A 21,711-nucleotide genomic window follows, 5' to 3' on the forward strand; every position below is an offset into this window, starting at 1 on the left:
TTTTAATATTTAGTATACACACAAACATATATGTATATACACACATATACACATATGTAGGCAGCTGGGTAGTGCAATTGGGCCTAGAGTTATCAACTCATCCTCGAGTTCAAATTCAGCCTCACACACTTACTAACTGTGTGAACCTGGGCAAGTCACTTAACTCTATTTGCCTCAGTTTCCTCATTTGTAAAATGTGCTGGAGAATGAATTGGCAAACCACTCCAGTATTTCTGCCAACAAAACACCAAATGGGGTCACGAAGAGTCAGACAAGATTGTAAAACAACCAAGCAGCAACAAAATAAATATATTTACATAGTATGTATATGTGTGTTATTTTATATATATATATATATATATATCATATATATCTGGAACACATTTGGATACAGTATATGTAAATTGTAGATATTATTATGTATATATTAGTATATCATTATACAACACGCATATACTGCACACATACCAAATATACATGCATGTGTTTATGTACATACACATGTGTGCACACATGTATTCACACATGCAGTATACATGCATTATAGAAACGAACTTTTCTTTAGTATGAATATTCTTCCCAGTTGACCTTAGGACCCTATTGGGTATAAAGTATGTATATATTATATACATGCATATATTATTATGTACGCATGTTATTGTGCGTTGATATGGAATACATTAATATCCAATAATGTGGTATAATATATACTATTATGTGTGTATATTACATACATGTTAACATTCTATATATAATATGTAGCTATACAACATATATGTGATGCACATAATGTGCACATATGTATACACCTATTATATGTAAATTAGTATCCAATATATACTATATATGTGTATATATGTGTGAGTGTATATACATATACATATCTCTTCCCATTATGCTTTGAATACACTATTTAATTTGAGAGGCATAATTGTATACATTTTGGAATGGAATTTATTGATTACAGATGCATCAGATACTAGATTATGTTCATACACACATGCATTTGGATTGGGACTAATTTTCGTGATTCTGTTGGTATGGAAAACTCCCTGGTGAGGAACCTTGGTCTACTTATGCTTGTGAGCATATTCTTCATCTTAAGACTATTCATGCTACAACACTGAGAAGTGACTTATCTAGGGTCTATATAACCAGTATGTGTAAGAGGCAAGACTTGAACTCAGGTCTTCCTGATCTCCAGACCAGCTTTCTGCTTCATCCCACTGCTTTTCCTGCCTGTGTCTGTGTGTATGTTTATGTGTTTTTATTATTTTCTGAAGTCCCTTCAAGCTCTTGATCTACAGTGCTCGATGAGCATATTTTATATAGACAGTGGTGGGTCTAACACTATAAAGAAACTTGGAAAAGTTCCTTATAGCCACATTGGGAGAACATTAGTGTTTTAAAAGATTGGTTTTGAGGTTAAGGAACAGCTTGAGATCATTAAACACACTACGAAATTTCCTAGATACAATCCCATTCCACTTTTTCCTATTCAATTCTAGGACCAGCTCATTCTTTGTAAAAGAAGATTATAGGTTATATGTAAGTATATAGGCAAGTTATGTAATTATATATCTGTGTACAAATACATACACACACATATAGACTCATAAGCATTCCCCAAGAGATGAATAGCCAAAGAATATGAAAAGACTCAAAATATAATTGAAATTATTAACAACCATGTGAGAGAAGGTTCCCAATCACTAATAATAAGAGAAACACACATCAGAGCAGCCTGAGGTTTCACCTCACACTCATCAAACTTGAGAAGGATGACAAAATAAGCTATATAACATGTTGATTTTAAACAGCTGTCTTCACTGTTTGTTCTGGTAATGGGAATGGGAGATTTGAAGATCTTCCCTGCCCCTTAATAAACCTAGGGGGAATTTAAAGACCTCCCCTTCTTTGAAAGTAAACTCTGCCCCCTAATATCACATGGAGCCTGTGGTAGGAGGAGTTTGCTGAAGGGAAGCAGAGCCCACAGGAAGCTGGGAACCAGAGCTGGCAAGCTGGTGGAAGAGAGAGGAGATTCAGGCAAGGAATCAGATAGGCTCGTGAGTAGATACTGATCTAATATTGGTTTGTGGGAAGGCTGAAGGATGCTATGGCTCTCAGTGTTATGGCTTCTGAATGTCTTTGGTACTATGATAGAATTGGCTTACTGGTTTTGGGATTTGATTTTCTGGTGTCTAAATAAATGCTTCAGTTCTGTCCTTTACCTGGAGAATCTGTTATATTTTGTAATTGAATGTCATGCAATATTTATAGTCACAATCTTTATCGTGATTGTGGGTGCTGTAAATACTGCATTGGTGCTACAGCGCCCCAAAAGATAGCAATTCAAGTATTATGAGTTAAAAACTACATTCCCTTTTGTGTTACTAATGGTTCTTTTTCTACCAATGGTATCACTTCTTTGTGTCTTATTTTGTTTCCTTTTACTGTTTACCAGACACTGAGATGAAGTGATTTTGTAGGCTGACCTTCCAAGTTCTGTAATAACTTTAAACCTAACAAGAATGGATTGGGTTTTTGGTTTTTTGAGGTTTTACTTATTTGTTTTTAATACCAAGGCTGTGATTTGGCTTCTTTAGACCCTGGAACTGGTTAACATTTAAGCTATAGTACTTTCCCCCTTTTTCTGATATTCTGTGTATATCTTCTATTATATGGGATTCTAAAAAAAAATTATCTTTGAGGAAACTGACTGCTGTCTTTCAGTCATTCATTCAGTCAGCAAACATTTATTAAATGTGCAGGTACTGTGCTAAGTACTCAGAATACAAATGCAAACAAAAAGAATAGTTCCTCTCCTCAAGGAGCTTAGATTTTAAATTCTGGAATGATTGTACCAATTCACAGCCCCAGCAGAATGCTTTAGTGTCCCTGACTTTCCACAGACCCATCAACTATTCCTTTCTATTGTCATCTTTGCCAATTTGAGCATGAGGTGAAACCTCAGGTTTGTTTCGATTGACATTACTCTTCTTCTTATTGATCTGGAACATTCTTTCATATGATTGTTTATAGTTTGCACACTGTTCATATCATATCCTTTGCCCCCTTTTTATTGGCTTTCCATCTATATATTTCTGTTAGTTGTGTTTGTGTATATGTGCATATATACATATATATCTTCAATATGAAATCTTTATCAGAGATATTTGATACACTTTTTCTCAGGTGAATGCTTCGCTAGGTATATTGTCCTAGATGTGATAATTTTATTTGTGTAAAAATTTTTCATTTTGTGTTATATTTTATCTTCAGTAATAACCTCTGTTCTTAGTCTAGTTATGAATTCATCCCCTACCTGTGACTGTAAAAGGTACATCACTTTATTTTTTTTTGTGGTGAGATGTTTAATATTCAAATATCTATTTTGGATTTATTATGAAATATGGTTTAAGTTGTCAATCTAAGTCTAATTTATGACAGACTATGTTCCAGTTTTCCCAAAGTTTTTATCAGATTAGATGTTCTTCCTAGGAAATTTTGTTTTTAGGCTTATAGAATCCTGGGTTCATTTATTTCTGATTCTTGTCTCATTTACTTTTCCATTTTTTAGCCAGGACCCCAAATGCTTTTCATATTTAATACTTTATAATATAGCTTGAGGTCTAGAAATATGCTATATTTAGAAATATGTCCTTCAATTCTTTTTAAAAATTCTTCATTATTTCTCTTTATGTTCTAGCTCTTTCATTTCTCCATACATTTTTTGTATTCTCCATACATGAATGAGATTCCATTTTGGAGGGGAGCTTCTGAGGCATGTTTTTGTTCTGCCAAATTGAATGCCTTTTTATAATAAATAAATATTAAAGTAGAAGAATCTCATATAATCTAAAGGTTTTAGTCAATCATGTAATATAAAACTGTGGCCAGATGTGGAAAATCACTTATGAAAGCCTGCCTGTTCCTTTATCAGATTTGCACAAGGGATCCCCCTCAGTGTGTGCAGATCATTCTTGTAAAGATTTTTATGAAGATGTTTTAAAAATAGGCAAATAGTTACATACTTATTGATGTTTTTTTTTGATTATCCACTAAACACAGTCTACGGGTTTTCCCCCCATTCTTTTGGCATCGTCTGTTCCCTGTGGTGTGTAGTAAAATGATCGTGTAATGTTTTCAGAATTATGCTATCTCCAACATGGATTTCCTTGGTCTTCTGATCTGGCCCCACTATTATTCTGACTTTGTTGTTTTATGTCCTCTTTCCACTTCCTCCTATAGCCACACATCAAAGGCTGTGGGTACAGAGTCCAAAGCGGGTGGTTCTACTGTCATTGAGGATGAAAAAGATCATTAGAGACAAATCTGTTCTGTTTTCCATTTATTTGTTATCCTGCCAATTTCTTTGATAAGTGGCCTTAGAATAATATGACTTTAAAGAGCTATATATCTTTATTACTATCATTGTTGACATAATCAAGAAGTGTGTTTTGTAAGCAGTGCAAAAGTATACCTCAAAATGCATCTTTTTTTTCCCCCTAGGAAAAGAAATTATTGCTGGAAAGAAAAGCATCTTTGCAAACAAAGTTGGAGCAGCTGAGATTGAACTCTAAAAATGCTAAGAGGTTTGCAAACCATTTCTCTTAAATGACTTGCTTAAAACTCTATCATCTCCCATGGTAAATGGGCAGAAGGCATTATTTGCAAGGGATGAGCATTTAGTGAAGAGTGGTGGGTTTTCCATGGGTGATAATGAATTCAGTTTTAGATGTATTTAATATGAGACGCCTCTGGTACATCCAGTTTGAAATGTCCGAAGAATAATTGATGATGTGGACTCGAAACACAGGTGAGAGCCTGGAGCTGGATATCTAGACCTGAGTCATCTGTTTGAGATGATAAATTCAGTATAGAGAGAGTATAGGTATATAAGTATAAGAAAAATATAGAGAGAGGAGAGGGCCAATGACAGAGCAATGGGGTCACCCACCTTTGAGGGGTTGATATGGATAGTGTCAGCAAAAGAGACTGAGAAGGAGCTGTCAGCTTGGTAGGAAACCAGAGAAGAGAATGTATCCAGGAGGAAATGGGTTATAGCAGTTTCAAATGCAGTGGATACAGAAGGATGGAGACTGAGAAAAGACTGTCTGATTTGTCAGTTAAAAGATCACTAGTATCTTTTGAGAGAATAGTTTTAGTTGAGTGATGAGGCTGGAAACTATACCGCAATTGCTGAATGAGAGAAGGGAGGTAAAGAAGAGGCAGGAAATTCAGATATCTTTTTTCTTGAAGTTTGATAATAAAATCAGGATACATACAGGCTGATGATGGCTTGATGACAAGGTCTATTTTTTAAAGATGAGGGAAACATGGACATGCTTGAAGGTAGTAGGGATGGAACCAGTAAATAGAGAGATGACAAAGATTAGAGAGAGAGAGGGAATGACTGAGAAGGAAGACTGGAAAAGGTGGGAGGGCTGTGTAGAAAGAGAGGGAGGTGTTGGCAAGGAAGTTCAATCATTATTGCATCTTCTGTGATATTTTCATTAAAAATTGGTGGTGCCAAGGACCATGGTAAGAACTTTTTGGGGGGTCTTCAGTAGCTATGGTGTTTAGCACACTGCTTGTCACCACACTGTCAAGGACTGACACTTGAGGAGGCATGGGCAGTTGGTGCAGATCACATCTCTGGAAGGATCGTTCCCCTGGGCAATGCCTTTGGGAGCCAGGCTGCAATGGGGACTAGTGGTCAGGGATGGAGTGCTACTATTCTGAGGACTCTTTAGCTTGTGTTCTCTGTAGGTTCTCTGTTGGTCCTCACTTGTTAATTCATATTAGTGGAGATGGCAAGCCCCTTTCTGCACATAGTGGATGTTTTCCTTGATGATAACCATGAGGCTTTAACTGGAAGCAGAGTTCATGGCTAGGAGGGATGACGGAGGAGATGCTGCCATTTCTAGGGCTTTGGGGTCCAAGCAGTTTCCTCTGGGATCCGAGGGGTAGTAACTGGTGGTGGTTTGACCCAGATGGCATAAGCTAGCTTCTGTTTCTCTTTGAGAATACCTTCCTGTTTCAGGTAGACAGGCTTGTCTGTCCCTTGGTGGCAGTTGGTGTGGTGGCGGACTCTTTTCTTCATGAGGCTTGTTCCCTGAGTGATGGCTGCTGGGGCTAGGATGTACATAGATTAAGCGTAAGTTTAACTTTGCCATCAGAACTAGTGTTTTGATAAGTTTTTGAACAGAGCTCATACTGTTAACAGGTTTTCAAAAATCAACTGAGGTGTTCATAGTAATTGTAACTAAATCTGAAGTGGCTTCTAGGAGTTTTTATGGGCTGCATTATGGTATTCAAATGTTTCTAATAAGATGCTTGAACCGCCAGCTATTTCTACAGAATGCAGGCATCACTGATTGTTATAGCTGTATTTTTAAAAACTGTATGTATGAAAAAAAATGTATATATGAATAAAGTTGAAAATATTGCTTTCCAAAATGATAGGAAAAACACTCTCTAATTGCTGAGGTTTCATTCTGCCATTTCTAAACATAGATTTAGTCAGATTCAATATGGCATTTCTTAATTTCGTATGCATATAAATTTGTAGTATCTTTTAGGAAAGCACCAGCTCTAATCTAGGATCCTATGATCCTAGGACCATTTTTAGTGGTGGGTGGCACCTATTATATCAGGAGAAATTGACTAACTATATTTTGCTAGTTGTAAAGGGCTTTTTCAGTAACTCAGCAGAAATATCTGTTTTTTTTGCCTTAGGGAACATATGCAGGTTCAGGGAAAGAATCTTTTCTAAAGTCAAGGTCAGGTCCCTCAGGAGTTACCGGGGGCAGCAAAGCATGGTCCATGATGTGTATCCCTAGGCATATTAACCTGTGACATGTGATTTGGGGACATTGGATTCCACCTCATATAGCCTTTCCTTTTTCCATTCCTTTAGTCTTAGTAACTCTCTCTCCTCTTTTTGGCCTATTATTTTTTATTATACAGTAATTTTCCTTTCTGTATAATCTAACTTACTCAGATGGAGCTGTGATATCATCAATTTGGGAGTCCCCCCCAAAGATGCAGGTTTTAGCCCATTCATAGCCGTCTATCCTTGTGCAACTTTTGTCCACATTCTCCCAGAAATTAGCTCTACAAGGTATTCACCCAGTAGGCTGGAGGACTTCCTCCGACTTAAAGACCCCCGAATGATTATCCCGAGACAATTAAGAACACACAAGAACATAAGAACTATCCCATTTGTCAGACCAATAGTTAATCTATTCAGTTCAGTCAGTATTCTGTCATATGAAGTGATATTTTTGCAGTGAGTGACTATCATTGTGGCAGACTGACAATGTTGGTCATTCCTTAGTGGTCACTAGTAAATTGTGTTGAGAGAAAGCTTCCTTTTTATTTCTCTATGGTAAATTTTGCCAGAGTACTTCTACTCAATACCAAGGGTGGCAATCAGAACCTTGCAATTTTTTATATGCAGTTTTTCTCCCAATCACTCCCCACCTTCCAGTTTTCCAGTATTTGCTATGCCTTTGCAGGATAGAAGGGAAAACATTCCATATATTGGCCTTTGGCAACTCAACATTACATTTTACAGATGTGTACACAGAGCCTTGAATTCAGTCCAGAAGTAGTTTGAAGCAGTTTCTAAGGGCATAGCAGGTCACATTAATGCATAAAGAACTGCTGTTTTTTTTTTTAATCTGGAAAATGTACAGGTCACACAGGTCACAGCACTGTTCACAAGACAAAGCCTTTGTCTACTTTGTGTTTATCTTTGGTACTTTTTGCTGTGCCTATTTGTCTTCTCTAATGGAGTGTAAATTCCTTAGACAATTTCTGCTTCTTTGTATCCTCACTGATTAGCTGGGGGTAGTACCGTGTAATGGTTAGAATTGGCCCCACAGCCAGCAAGACCTGGGTGAAAGTCCCACCTCTGACACATATTGGCTGTATGACCCTGGTCACCTCACTTAACCTCTCAGGGTTTTATGTAACTCCCTAAGACTACAGGTTTCAGGAAAGGTGCTGACCTGCAATTGATAGAGGGAGTTTCCTCCTTTGGGGGCCAGCCAATAAATTTATAAACAATAAATAATGTGTTTGTGTGTATATATGTGTACGTGTGTATATATACGTGTATGTGTATGTGTATATATACATATCTACACACATGTATATAGAGATATATGTATAACATAAACAAATATCAATGAACAAAAACTGACTTTCTTACTACTTCATCCCATTGAAGGGAGGGAAGAAAAATAAAAAAATCAAAAACCCCTCTTTTTCACTTCTGCACCATCAGCATAGTCAAGTAAAACAGTGTTTGTATGTATGTATACATACAAACTTATATCTTCTTCTCTGTTAGGAGGTGAGTAGCATGGTTCATTATTGGTCCTCAACAATCATGGCTGGCTATTCTATTGTTCAGAGTTTTTAAGTCTTTTGAGGTTTCCTGTCTTTATAATGTTGTCTTTTCATAAATTGTTCTGGTTTTGCTCTCTTCACCCTGTATCAGTTCACATAAGTCTTCCTAGCTTTCTCTGAAGCCATCCCTTTAATCATTTCTTATAGCAGAAGACTATGTCAGTACATTTACATACTATAATTAGTTCGTTCCCCAATTGCTGGGCAACCCCACAGTTTCCAGATCTTTGACACCATAATAAAAAACGGCTGTAATTTTTTTTTATACAAATGGATCCTTTTTATCTTTCTTTGATTTCTTTCAGATATAGGCCTAGAAGGGGTATCACTGGGTTGAAGAATGGTATACACAGTTTTAGTGACTTTTTAGGGATAGAACCAAATTGTTTTCTAGAATGGCTGCACCAATTCCCAGCTTCAGAAGTAGGGCATTAATGTGTCTGTTTTCTTGTAGCCCTTTAACAGTTGTTATTTTCCTTTTTTGTCATCTTTACCAGTCTAACATGTGTGGGTGTGTGGGTGTAATAGGTATGAGGTAGGATCTCTGAATTATTTTAATTTTTATTTACCTAGTTATTAATATTTCCTACTTTTCTTCATGTCTTTCTTCCATCCTCTTTGGAACTTTAATTATCTCATCTGACTAAATCAATTGGTCAGTAAACATTTATTAAGCACCTATTATGTGCTAGGCTCTTCCTGTTTCAATGTAACTCCACATTTAATTTTATCTTTTTTTCTCTTTATAATTGTCAGATTCCTAGTTTTCCCATTTTAATTTTTTAAAGTTTTTTTATGCCTTTTTTTTAGCATTACCATCTTTCAGGTATTATCATTCTACTCCCCTCACTCCTCCCTCCCCATCCCAAATTTTTTGGTAACAATTAAAAGTGACACAGTGATTGGTTTGGGCAGAATATACCAGCATTCCATGGTCCCCCACCAGAGGAGCAGCAAAGTACAATGGAAAAAGCTTTACATTGGAATCTTGTCTCTGCTCCTCCCCATCTTTATGATTTTGGTCAAGTCACTTAATTTCTTTGAGCCTCAGTTTCCTCATTTGTAATATGAAGGGATGATACTAGATGACCTGGAGGGCCCTTTGGTCTCAAATTTTATGACCTATTCCTTATCCAGGTAATTTTCTATTCTATTTTCTCACCTCTCTACCAGGGCTAATCTTGCTCCTCACATTTCCATAGTGTTTACTCCCTTTTAGTGTTTTTGTTTGTATTATTGTAGTGATGAATATTGTTTTCCTAGTTCTTCCTTTATTCTGCATCAGTTCATACAGGACTCATTTTTTTCTTTTTTTTTTTTGCCTTTTTTTTGGAGGGCCATTAGAGTTAAATAACTTGCCTAAGGTTACATGGCTAGTAGTGTGTGTGTGTGTGTGTGTGTGTGTGTGTGTGTGTGTGTGTGTGTGCGCGCGCACACACGCGCGCGTGCGCTAAGGCTGGAACCGAACTCGGGTCCTCCTGACTCTTGGGCTGGCGCTTTACTCACTACACCACCTAGCCACCCCCAGGTCTAATTTTTCTATAATATTCCATTATATTCATATGAGAGGCACTTAGGGCTGGCTTTGCTGTTAGGAGGACCTGGGTTCAAATCCTTCCTCTGGCACCTAGTGACCATATGACCCTGAGCAAGCCCTTTACTTCTCACTTCCCCTAGGAAGATCTCTAAGGCAGTAAACACTGGCAGAGCAAGTGTTGATCTGTACTGCTTGAGGGAGGTCCATACCTGGAAGCTCCTTCCCCCATGATGCAGATTTGGTCCAAAAAATCCCCAAATAGATTAATATAGCACAGTTTGTTCAACAGTCCCCAGTGGATAGGCACCTACTGTGCCTAAAATGAAGCAAATGCATGAAAATCACTTAGCACGGGAATAACATGTCAATAATTTAGGAACAACCAGTAAAAACAAATTATAAAAGTCATTATTGGCAAAGTCATTTTCTTTTCCCTTTTTCTTCCCCAGTTGTAAGGACCTTCAGACAGAGATTTCCACTCTCCAGAGGCAAATTTCCTATTTGCAGTTTGTGATTCATTCCCAACATCAGAACCTACGCGGTGTGATCCAGGAGGTCAGTTTAATCAAGTGTCTTTCTCCTGGAGATGGAATGTTTACTGGGTGAAGAACAAATATGAGTGGCATGCCTGGGCTATAAAAGTAATGAAAGTTTTCCCCTCCCTGACATTTCCCCTGCAATGCTAAATGCATCCTGGCTCTTTTGCTTGTGCTTGGCATGGAGCATTTCAGAAATACTGTTTAACTTTTCTTTAGATTCTCTCTCTCTCTCTTTTTTTTTTAAAGCAATCGGGGTTAAGTAACTTGCTCAAGGTTACATGGCCAGTTATTACTCGGTGTGGTGCTGAGTATCTGAGCCCGGATTTGATCCCCAGGTCATCCCGACACTGGAGCTGGAGCTCTTACTCGCTGTGCTATCTGGCCGCCTCTTTTCTTTAGACTCTTGTCTGATATTAAAAAAAAAAAAACTGAATCTAGAAATCCTAGGCTACTCCTCAGCATGTCTCATAGACCCAAGATTCCCAGCTGGAGCAGGTACTGGTTTTCACTTCCTCTGAGGCTTTTGGTGACTTATCTTCTCCTCAGACAATATTATTATTAATAATGTTATATTATTATTTTTATATTGCATTACATATATTAATATGTTATATGTTAATTATATATGTTATATACATAACATATATAATATTATATTAAGACAACTTAATATAAAGTTCTGGGGGTCTAGGAAGCTCTTAATAGATGCAGTGTACCAGGCTTTGGCATTCCAGGGCCTTACTAGTTAGTATGGTTTGTGGGACAAGAAACTTCAGTTGTGGAGAAACACAAAGATTCCAAATGATTTCTCCAGAGAGCTGGATTTAATTGAAAAAAATAAAAAGGTGTGAAAAGTCAGCCTCACCAAGCCTCTAACTTCAAATCTCTGAAAGACAAACTTTTATCCAAGTTTCCAGAAGCTATTTCTATTGTCCACTTAAAAAATATTGTGGTTTGATAAGACTTCAAAAATGTTCTAATTTGTGCTTCCTGACTCTTAGATGGAAGGCTTAAAAAATGATGTACAAGAACAAGATAAAAGGATTGAGACTCTGAAAGAAAAGGTGAATATCCTAGAAGCTCAGGTAAGGAGGAAATGCTTACTACATTTACGCACACATGTGTGTGCATACCCATGGGCCTTTTCACTGCATTAGAAGCTAAACACATTTTTTTTTAATTTGGTGCCAAGGTTTTTCAGGTCATGAAAATTATTATTTAATTTCTGTAATAATTTTGATCCAAACTTCCTGGTATATTTTATAGCCATGCATTTATATGAACAACAATTCTGTTAGAAACCAGAGGTGAGACAGCCTGGCTGTTGGACAGGGGCCGAAGGACCCAGTTAAGACCACATACAGCATCTCGTCTCTGTCCTGGGAGATGTTCTTTCCTTAGCATACAGCCTGCTCACTCTTATCTCTATCATTTAATTGAAGAGTATGTTGGGGAAGACAGGGGCAAGGTATTATACTGGAAAAGTTGAGGAGGTATATTTTGTTGTTTTAATTTTTATTTATTTTATTTTTAATTTATGGAATAAAAAAGCACTAATATAACATAGTATAATGAAAAAAAAAGATGATTGCACATGAAACTGCAAATCTATTATGTGCAACTTGCTATTCATTTTAAATATATATTCATGTAAATTTCTTTTTTCCCCTTTTTTCCTTCACCCACCCACCCTAAAGATGCCTAAAGACACAAATATATGTGTGTATGTATGTATGTATATATATTTATGTAAAATCATTTTACACATACTTTTATTTATCAGTTTTTTCTCTGGCAGCAGAGTCTTCCTTCATATGTTCTTGGTATTTAATTTGGACATTTATAATAGTCTTTGTATTTGATTTATATTTTTATAACAGGTTTTGTATTTGATCCTAGGGGTGATAGGCAGCCCATTCGAATAGTGGAGTGACATGGTCCCACCTGTGTTTTAGACGATCACTTTGGCAGCTGAATGGAGGATAGACTGGAGTGAGGAGAGATGTGTGACAAGAATGCTACCCAGCAGCCTATTTCAGTATTCCAGACACGCAGTGATGAGAGCCTGCCTATACCAGGGGTTTGGCAGTGCCAGAGAGGGAGGGGCTATGCAAGAGATATTATGAGGGCAAAATCAATAGTTCTTAGCAATAGATTGAATATGGGGGTGGGAGTGAGGGTGAGAGGATGAGGAATCAAGGAAGATATCTAAGTTTTGAGTCTGGCTGACTGGAAGGATGGCAGTACTCTCAGAGGTAATAGAGAAGTTTGAAAGTTGAAATGGTTTTGGGGGAAAGAAAGAGTTCAGTTTTGGAAAGGTTGAGTTTAAGATGTCTATAGGAAATCCAGTTTGATATATCTAATGGTAATTGAAGATGTGAGACTGAAGGAGTAAATCTGAATCATCAACAATGGAGATGATAATTGAATCCGGGGATCTTATGAGATTGCAAAGTGAAATAATGTAGAGGAAGGCGCTCAAGTCAGAGCCCCATGGGATACCCCAGGTAAGTGGGCAAGACCTGGATGAATTTCCAGCAATTTTCACATTGAGATGGAGCTTTCAGATAGGCAAGAGGAAATCCCGGAGAGAGGAGAGCCTTGAAAACCTGCAGGGAAAAAAAGCTATCAAGGAAAAGAGAGTGATCAATAGTATTGAAGGCTATAGGTAGGTTGGCAAGGATGATGATTGAGAAAAAGCCATTAGATTTGACAGTTAAGAACTTGGCAGTTTTGGGAGAGAGCACCTTGAGTTGAATGATGAGGTAGGTTTGGAAACCAGACTGTAGAGAATTAAGAGAGTGAGAGAAGTAGAGGCAGCTAGTGTAAAGGGCCTTCTCAAGTTTAGCCACATTGTGGGAGGAGAGATACAGGATGATAACCAGTGAGGATGGATGGATCTCATGAAGGAGAAACAGGTATGTTTGTAAGCAGCAGGGAAGCAGCCAAGTAGACAGGAAGAGATGGAAGATTAGTGGGAGGGTGGGGATGGGCCATCTGCTGGAGAAAATGGGATAGAATAGGATCGCTGGTGCCCGTGAAGGGCTTTGTCACAGTAAGGAGGACCACCTCATCATGTGAGATGGGTGAAGGAAATGGAGGCAGAAGGTATTTGGGTGATGTGCGATGAGAAGGGGAGAAGGGGGACCTCTTGAGAAATGGAATCAGTATTTTCAGTAAAATACAAGACAACCTTTTCAGCTAAACGGGTCAGGTGAGGGAGAGCCATGGGAGGTTGGAGGAGGGAATGGCAAGGTTTGGCAGAAATACTGGAAGAGGCCTTATCTAGTTCACTCAGCTGCCTTCTCTTTTTTGATTACTTTAACTTACTCTGTATGTTTCTTGTATGTAGCTCATTTTCTTATATATTGTCTCTCCCAATCAAATGTGACCTTGAGGACAGTAACGGGGGTTTGCATGTTTGTTTGTTTTTGGCCTTTTTTGCTACCCCCATGGGTAGCATAGTGTCTAACATGTAAGTTCTTTTTTAAAAAAAATATTTATTTTTATTTTTCACTTTTGTAAGATTTTGAGTTCTAAATTTCCCTCCTCCCATCGCCTCCCCCCCTCCCCAAGATGGCATGCAATTAGATATACACTATACATATATAATCATATTAAACATACTTCCACATTAGTCATGTTGTAACAGACACGTTCTTAATGAATGCTTGTTGACTGATAGGTTTGGGACCATGCGTGCACTAGTTATTTATAAGTGATTCATTAAATGAATGAATAAAAAACATAGACACAATAAGATAGGAACTCCGATTCTGTGGGAGTAGAATTTTTCCCTATTCCATTGGAATAAATTATTCTTTAAGTAAAGTACTTTATATTAGTGAATAAAAAGGGCTGGTTTTGTAAAGATTTAAAAAAAATATCCCCAGGGAAATATTTCATTTACTTTAAGCTTACAGGACTGACGCAAAGTCCCTTTGTAGGGGAATGACGATGTATAAGATAGGGCACCCCATCCTCAATTTGTTCCACATTCATGTTTTCTGGGATACCTTCTTCCATATTGAAAACTGAACATTTTAGAAAACAAACAGATGGATGTTCAAATCCTTCACATTTGTTGAGTAAAGTGAGGAAACTTGCTTTTCGATAGGAAGAAGGCAATAATCACGTATTTCCAGTCTAGGCTTTGAGATGGGCAGACAATACCACACAGCTTCTCTGACTGGTTATGGAAGTTTTCATCAACTTGTGAGAAGAGAATTTACAGATGTGGTAGGTTTCACAGGGACTTGAGGGCCATTCTGTAGCTTGGGATCTCATTAAGCAGTGCAGTGGTCTCAAGAAGGCCAGAATATTGATTATCATGGCTGAAGAGGCTCTTCTAACGGAGATGAAGATTTTGAGACACATGGAAAGTACTCTTTTTCTTGACTAAAAAGATTATGAAACTAGAAAAAAAAGGTCTACAAGATAGAGACAGGTAAATGCCTTCATGTACTGTGAATAATTCCAATGGCATTTAGGTTTTATTAGTGTGGTTATCACAGTTACTGTATATAATACCTTTTTCTTCCATTTCTGGTTCCAAGTATTCAAAAATTCTGGGGGAAATTATCTTTCAATTTTGTGAGGCTCTTTCTCTTCCTTATAAATTATGCCTTCATTTTTTTTTCCATTTTGGGGGTGAGATTTACTGATTCAACACTGTACAGTTTTTTCTTGTATATTATTTTGTTCATTCAGGTTTTTTTTAAATCTCTTTTAAATGTCACTAGAACATGATTTCAGTCTGACTCTTTTTAAGATTCTTAATTCCTTTCCTTTCAGTTTTTTAGACTTTTTCATCTTCATTTGAAGCTTCTGGCAAATATACCAGAGTTCAAGCACTTTTCGCTGATAACCTGTTCACTTTTAAGTATATTTTAAATATTATCTTCCATTTTCATGTGTTTCCATTTGTAAATCCTTGTGTGTAACTGTACATCCACCATTCTCTTTCAGATATGAGTTGCTGTGCTTCAGTAATAAGGGCAGATATAAGAATGTTTTAGAGAAGAAAATGACTGTAGGCTGTGCTGAACCAGAGCCGTGACTGGCAAACAGTTTTGCCATTGGCTCAGATAATTTCTATTTGACAAAAAGCAATTAATGCAGAACTTATATAAGTGTCTCATTTAGTAGAAACATCATAAAAGCCTGTGTAAGGAAAACATTATCACATGAACAGAGATGGTAAAGCATATGGGGAGACTGAAGAACAGCAAATTAAATCCTGTCATCTTGGCAAGGAGGATGCTTTCCTACCCAGTATATCTATTTACATGAGTTATAGAGAGAACTGGGGGTGATAATTCAGGAAGTGAATTTTAGTCACTTCTAATCACGTACCATCTCAGAACATTCCTCTGGTATAGAGATGGGCATCCTGGAGAGAGAGATGGCCTTGAACCCAGGAAGACCTAGCTTCTGACACATATGTCTGTGTGACTAGACAAGTCACTTTAACCTCTTAGTGATCTAAGCATCTCTCTAAGTCTCTAAATGGCAGAGTGGCCAACCTGTCTTGGTAGGGGGAGGCTTTCCTTACCTAAAAGTTCCTACGTCAATGAAATGACAGGTTAAGTCCATACTGCTGTAGCACTTTTCTCCATTGACAACTAACTATGAGTGTGAGTTAACATAATGTTCAGTAAGGGAGACCTGGAAGGCAGTGTACATCTATAGCTACACAACAATATATGTGTACGTACACATATGTATAGGCACACATAACAATGTACACACATATACAGCTGCAATATACACATGCATTTGCACACATACCCACATAGATACATGCATTGTGTATGTATGTTCACACATGCACTGTGTGTACACTAACCCAGTTGCAATGCAACAACCTGTGTGTATATACAAATACATGCCTGTGCAATACACATGCACAATTATATATCTGTGTGTTTACATATGTATACACATATATGTATATGCACATATGTATGTGTTTGGGTATATGTATTATAAACAGAATATGTACAAAATAAATCCAAGTTTGTTTTTGGCACAGAGACACTACCAGCTGGAAGGGTTCAGGAAAAACCTTGTATAGAAGGTAGAGCTTGAACTAGACTTTGGAGAAAACTAGAGATTCCAAGAAGGGGAGATTAGAAGGGAAAGCACTCCAGGCATGGGGTACAGCCAATGCAAAGGTGCAGAGATAGGAGATGGAGTATCTATCGTGTTTAGAGACTATGATTAGACCCACCACGTGTGAAACAAAGATCTCACTTCCCTTGCTCATTTTTCTTCCTTGGTACCTTCTCTTTTTTTTTTTTCAACCAAAATCATAACTGGTCTTTCAAAGTCCTTTTTCTGTGAGGCTTTCTATGACCACTTCCTGATGGTCTCTCACCTCTGAAATCATAGAAATCCCCACCTCCTCTTTCTCTCATAACCATATTGCTGTTTGGGGGCAATATTGTCGTTATTTTGTTTTAACTGGTAGCTAGTGATACAATGGATAGGGCTCTGGATTTGGAGTCAGGAAGACCCGAGTGTGAATCCTGCCTCAGTCAAGCTGTGTCATCCTGGGTAAGTCAGGTAACCTCTCAGCCCCAGTTTCCCCATTTGGGAAATAGTAATAATAATAATAATGATAGCACATACCTCCCAAGATTGTTTTGAGGGTCAAGTGAAATTGTATGTATGTGTGTATATAATTATATGTTTATGCACATATAAGTGTGTGTTGTGTGTGTGTATATATATATATGATATATATCATGCTTTGTCAACTTTAAAGTTCTTAAGTATTATTCAGTTTCGCATGTATTTATTTTTCTTATTTCCCCATTTAGAAGTGTGAGCTGCTGGTACCTTCTCTCTAAGATTACCTCCCACTTACATTTGTACATGACTATTTACATATCATCACCCTCATTGTTATATACATGGTTGTTTACATATCATCCTCCCCCGGTCTTCCTGACTCCAAATCCAATATGCTTTGATCTGCGTTCACACTTCTTCAATTTTTTCTCTGGAGGTGGATAGCCCTTTTCATCATGAGTCCTTTGGCATTGTCTAAGATCAGTGGCTAAGTCATTCACAGTTGTTCATCCCACAATATCGCTGTAACTATATGCAGTGTTCTGGTTCTGCTCACTTCACTTGTATCAGTTCATATAAGTCTTTCAGGTTTTTCTGAAATCCACCTGTTCACTATTTCTTATAGCACAAATAGTATTCCATCACAATCATATACCACAACTTGTCCAGCCATTCCCCAATTGATGGGTATCCTCTCAATTTCCAATTCTTTGCCATTACAAAAATAGCTGCTACAAATATTTTTGCACGTGTCTGTCCTTTTCCTTTTTCTTTGATATCTTTGGAGTACAGACCTAGTAATGGCATCACTAGATAAAAGTACATGCACAGTTTTTTTTAATCCTTTTGGCCATGGTTCCAAATTGCTCCCTAGAATGGTTAGATTGTGGGGAGCCAAAGAGGCTTGATCCGGGACTCAGATATCAGTGGACCCGAATATCAAAAACCTCTTTGAGACCTCTTTGACTTTTTGTCAGGTTAGCTCCTGAGTTCTTTTGATATGGGTTACACTTATAAGGATGTTGTTTGAGTTCTGAGACCAATAGGCTCTGCCCCAAGACTTTAGTTGTTCAAAACCAAATTATCTGAATTCTTAGGTGGTCAGTTCCTACGCAGATGTACTTGATGATACTGCTTTGGCTTTAGGCCTTACAGCCAGCTCCCAAGAGCATCCTTTGTAATGTGACTGCATAGGAAAGGAGTTAACTGACTTTTCCTAAGATTTTCTGGCACCTAGAGAACAAAAGACCTTATTGCCATGCTACTTCCAGGATGTGACAGACTAAGATAATGCTATGAATACTTGAGTCCCCTTCCTTTGTCTCATTCTATAAAAACCTTGTCCTCAGGATAAATAAATGGAGTTCTACCCTAAGAACTACCCGCCTGGTTAATTCTCTGCCATGTCTTTGCTCACACCTGGGGCTGGTGCCCAAGGGGCCCACGATATTAGATCAGTTCACAGATCTACTAACAGAGCATTAGTTTTCCAATTTTCACACATCCTTTCTAGCATTTACAATTTTCCTTTTCTGTCATATTAGCTAATCTGTTAGGTATGAGTTGGTACCTTAGAGTGGTTTTAATTTGTATTTCTCTAATCAACAGTGATTTAGGACCTTTTTTATGTCACTATAGATAACTTTGATATTTTCTGCATACTGCCTGTTCCTATCCTTTGACCACTTATGAATTGGGGAATGATTAGTAGTCTTATGAAATTAACTCAGTTCTCTATATATTCAAGAAATGAGGCCTTTATCAGAGAAATGTGCTGTGAAACATTTCCCCCAGTTTCCTGCTTTCCTTCTAATATTGGCTGCATTGGTTTTATTTTTGTAAAACTTTTTTAACTTAGTGTAATCAAAATTATCCATTTTACATCCTGTAATGCTCACTATTCTTCTATTTTCCATAGATCTGACAGGTGAACTATTCCATGCTCCCCTAATTTGCATATGATATTACCCTTAATGTCTAAATCATGTAAACATTTTGACCTTATCTTGGTATATGGCGTGAGATGTTGGTCTATACCTAGTTTCTCCTGAACTGTTTTCTAGTTTACCCAGCAGTTTTTGTCATATAGTAAATTCTTGTTCCAAAAGCTGGGATCTTTGCATTGATCAAACAATAGATTTCTATGGTCATTTACTATTGTATATTGTGTACTTTTATTTATTATACTGGTCCACCCCTCTATTTCTAAACCAGTATCAAATTGTTTTGAGGATTACTGCTTTGTAATACAATTTGAGATCTGGTATAGTAAAGCTACCTTCCTTCATATTTTTCATTGATTCCCTTGATATTCTTGACCTTTGTTCTTCCAGATGAATTTTGTTATTATTTTTTCTAGCTCTATAAGATACGTTTTGGTAGTTTGATTGGTATAGTGCTGAATAAATAAATTAATTTAGGTAGAATTGTAATTTTTATTGTATTGGCTTGTCTTACCCATGAGCAATTAGTATTTTTCCAGTTGTTTAGATCTGACTTTATTTGTGTGAAGAGTATTTTGTAAGTGTGCTCATATAGTTCCTGGGTTTGTCTTGGCAAGTAGAGTCCCAAGTATTTCATATTTTCTAATTATTTTATTTTAAATGGAATTTCTCTTTCTATCTCTTGCTGCTATACTTTGTTGGCAATCTATAGAAATGTTGATGATTTATGTGGGTTTAATTTATATCCTAATATTTTGCTAAAGTTGTTAATTGTTTCAACTAAGTTTTTAATTGATTTTCTGGAATTCTTCAAGTGAATTTCTCAAGACTGATTATTTTCACCAGTTGAATTTCAGACCCCAAATCAGAAAATTGCTTGAGCCCATATGAGATTAGGCATTTTCCCAGGTGCTTATTCTTTTCAGGACATCATTGAAGACATTATGCCATTAATGTACTGTGATCAGTGATCTCAAGAATGACTCAATATAGTCTGACTAGTTTCTAAGGAGGGACATAGGCTTTAGGTAGAAAAGAACCCAGTCCATATATGCAAAAGTGTCATTCCATGTCAGGGTTTCTACCCAACCTTGATAGAATTTTCTTTTCCATTTTAGAATAAAGATCTAAAAAGCAAGATTGAACTTTGGTCAGATAACTCCAAGATGAAGGTGTCTAAGGGAGTCTCCACGAGGTGAGGTCTTTCCTTTTCTCCTTGTTCCACCACATCTCATGTAGAATGTAATTATGTATATGACTTTGGATCTGTGCGAAATTATTACTACTTTGTATTGATAAAATACAGACAACATCGAATCTTTTTAAATAACATAAATATGAACTTGAGACAGCGTGATATAGAGGATGGAAAGGTGGTCTTGGAACCAGGAAGAATGGTGTTTGTTCTGAATACACTGGCTGTATATTCCCAGGCAAATCATTCAACCTCCCCTTGTTCTAGGATACATACTTTTTCAGGAGTTCTTAACATGGGGTCCACAAACTTTTAAAAAATATATTTTGATAAATATTTAAATGTAATGAATTTCCTTGGCATTCCTATATATTTTATTTCATGCATTTAAAACTATTATTCCAAGTAGGATTCCATAGCTTCATGAGACTGCCAGAAGGGTCCAGGATGCAAAAAAAGACTCAGAGCACCATTCTCTAAGGCTCTAGGTTTGAGGGAAATTGCTAACATCTGTTGGTAGAGAAAGTCCCTCACCGGAAACTGCCAATACCAGTGAAATGACAAGTCCAGTCTCTGTTCCCATTCTAAGTATGAACAGGATGAAAAACTATCCCCAGTTATTCTAGTTAAGAGCAGCTTCTCACTGGATTGACCATATCACAGAGGACTAGATTATTTTTTAGCCATTTTCAAAGATTTATGTCACAAAAAACTTTCTAGTCTCTATCGATGATGAAGCCACCTGCACTATCTTAAATGAGATAACATTTGTAAATAGTTCTTAGCATGTGCTTGGCACATAGTAGGTACTATACAAAGGCCTATTCTTTCCCGCCTTCCCTTCCTCCTTTATCTACACTGATAAAATTGTGGGATCTTGACATGTAAAGGAATCAAAAGGTTTTATCTACTTTAGTATTATGAAAAGAAGTGAGTAGGAATGGATTGTATATTTATGAACAGAAATGTAGCAAAATGGACTCAATTTCTTTTTTTCTTTGTAAGGAGCCCATCAAGCTGAGAGCATGGTGCATAATGACCCTGTGGTTGGCTTTTGCCAGCTGTGATTGGAGAATTCCTAGCTCCACTTTTGACAGCTGCATGGAATAAATATTTTTTAATCATTTACATTTGTCATCATTCTCAAATTTAGCTGAACTGAATTGTACTTACTTGGTTAGAACCTAGTCAAGAATATTATTTAAATTTGGCCTGCCAAAACTTTACAATGCTTGATAAGCATTCTGTAAATGTTTTTTTTAATGAGAAAAAGTGGAATATTTTCCCTAGGAGATGCATATCCTTGAAAAATGTGTGCCTTTTACTGATATAGTGCTTTCAAATATGCTATCTTGCCACTTTCTGTTGCCCTCTTTCTATCACTAACATCATTTTATAGACATCCAGGATTAAAATTTTCGTCACCTTTGAGTTTTCCTCTTCCCCATGTTATCAGATCACCAAATCCTATCTACTGTTTTATAATTTCTCATGAATCTA

The 21,711-nt window shown here is 37.1% G+C and overlaps 1 protein-coding gene across 2 annotated transcripts in view; it reads left to right on the forward strand.

Annotated features, from left to right (window-relative positions):
• Window positions 1–21,711, forward strand: part of LOC138173790 (coiled-coil domain-containing protein 68-like) — a 91,646-nt gene that overhangs the window by 65,685 nt on the left and 4,250 nt on the right. For both annotated transcript variants that reach the window (XM_069103899.1, XM_069103890.1), the window contains 4 exons: window positions 4,513–4,595; window positions 10,408–10,513; window positions 11,499–11,582; window positions 20,135–20,211. In XM_069103899.1, the coding sequence (XP_068960000.1) occupies window positions 4,513–4,595; window positions 10,408–10,513; window positions 11,499–11,582; window positions 20,135–20,211 (350 nt within the window). The remainder of the gene's footprint in view (window positions 1–4,512; window positions 4,596–10,407; window positions 10,514–11,498; window positions 11,583–20,134; window positions 20,212–21,711) is intronic.

This window comes from Petaurus breviceps, unplaced genomic scaffold (assembly GCF_028583685.1).
Source record: "Petaurus breviceps papuanus isolate PSGF00001 unplaced genomic scaffold, PetGlider_PUasm1.0 129, whole genome shotgun sequence".
Taxonomy (NCBI): domain Eukaryota; kingdom Metazoa; phylum Chordata; class Mammalia; order Diprotodontia; family Petauridae; genus Petaurus; species Petaurus breviceps.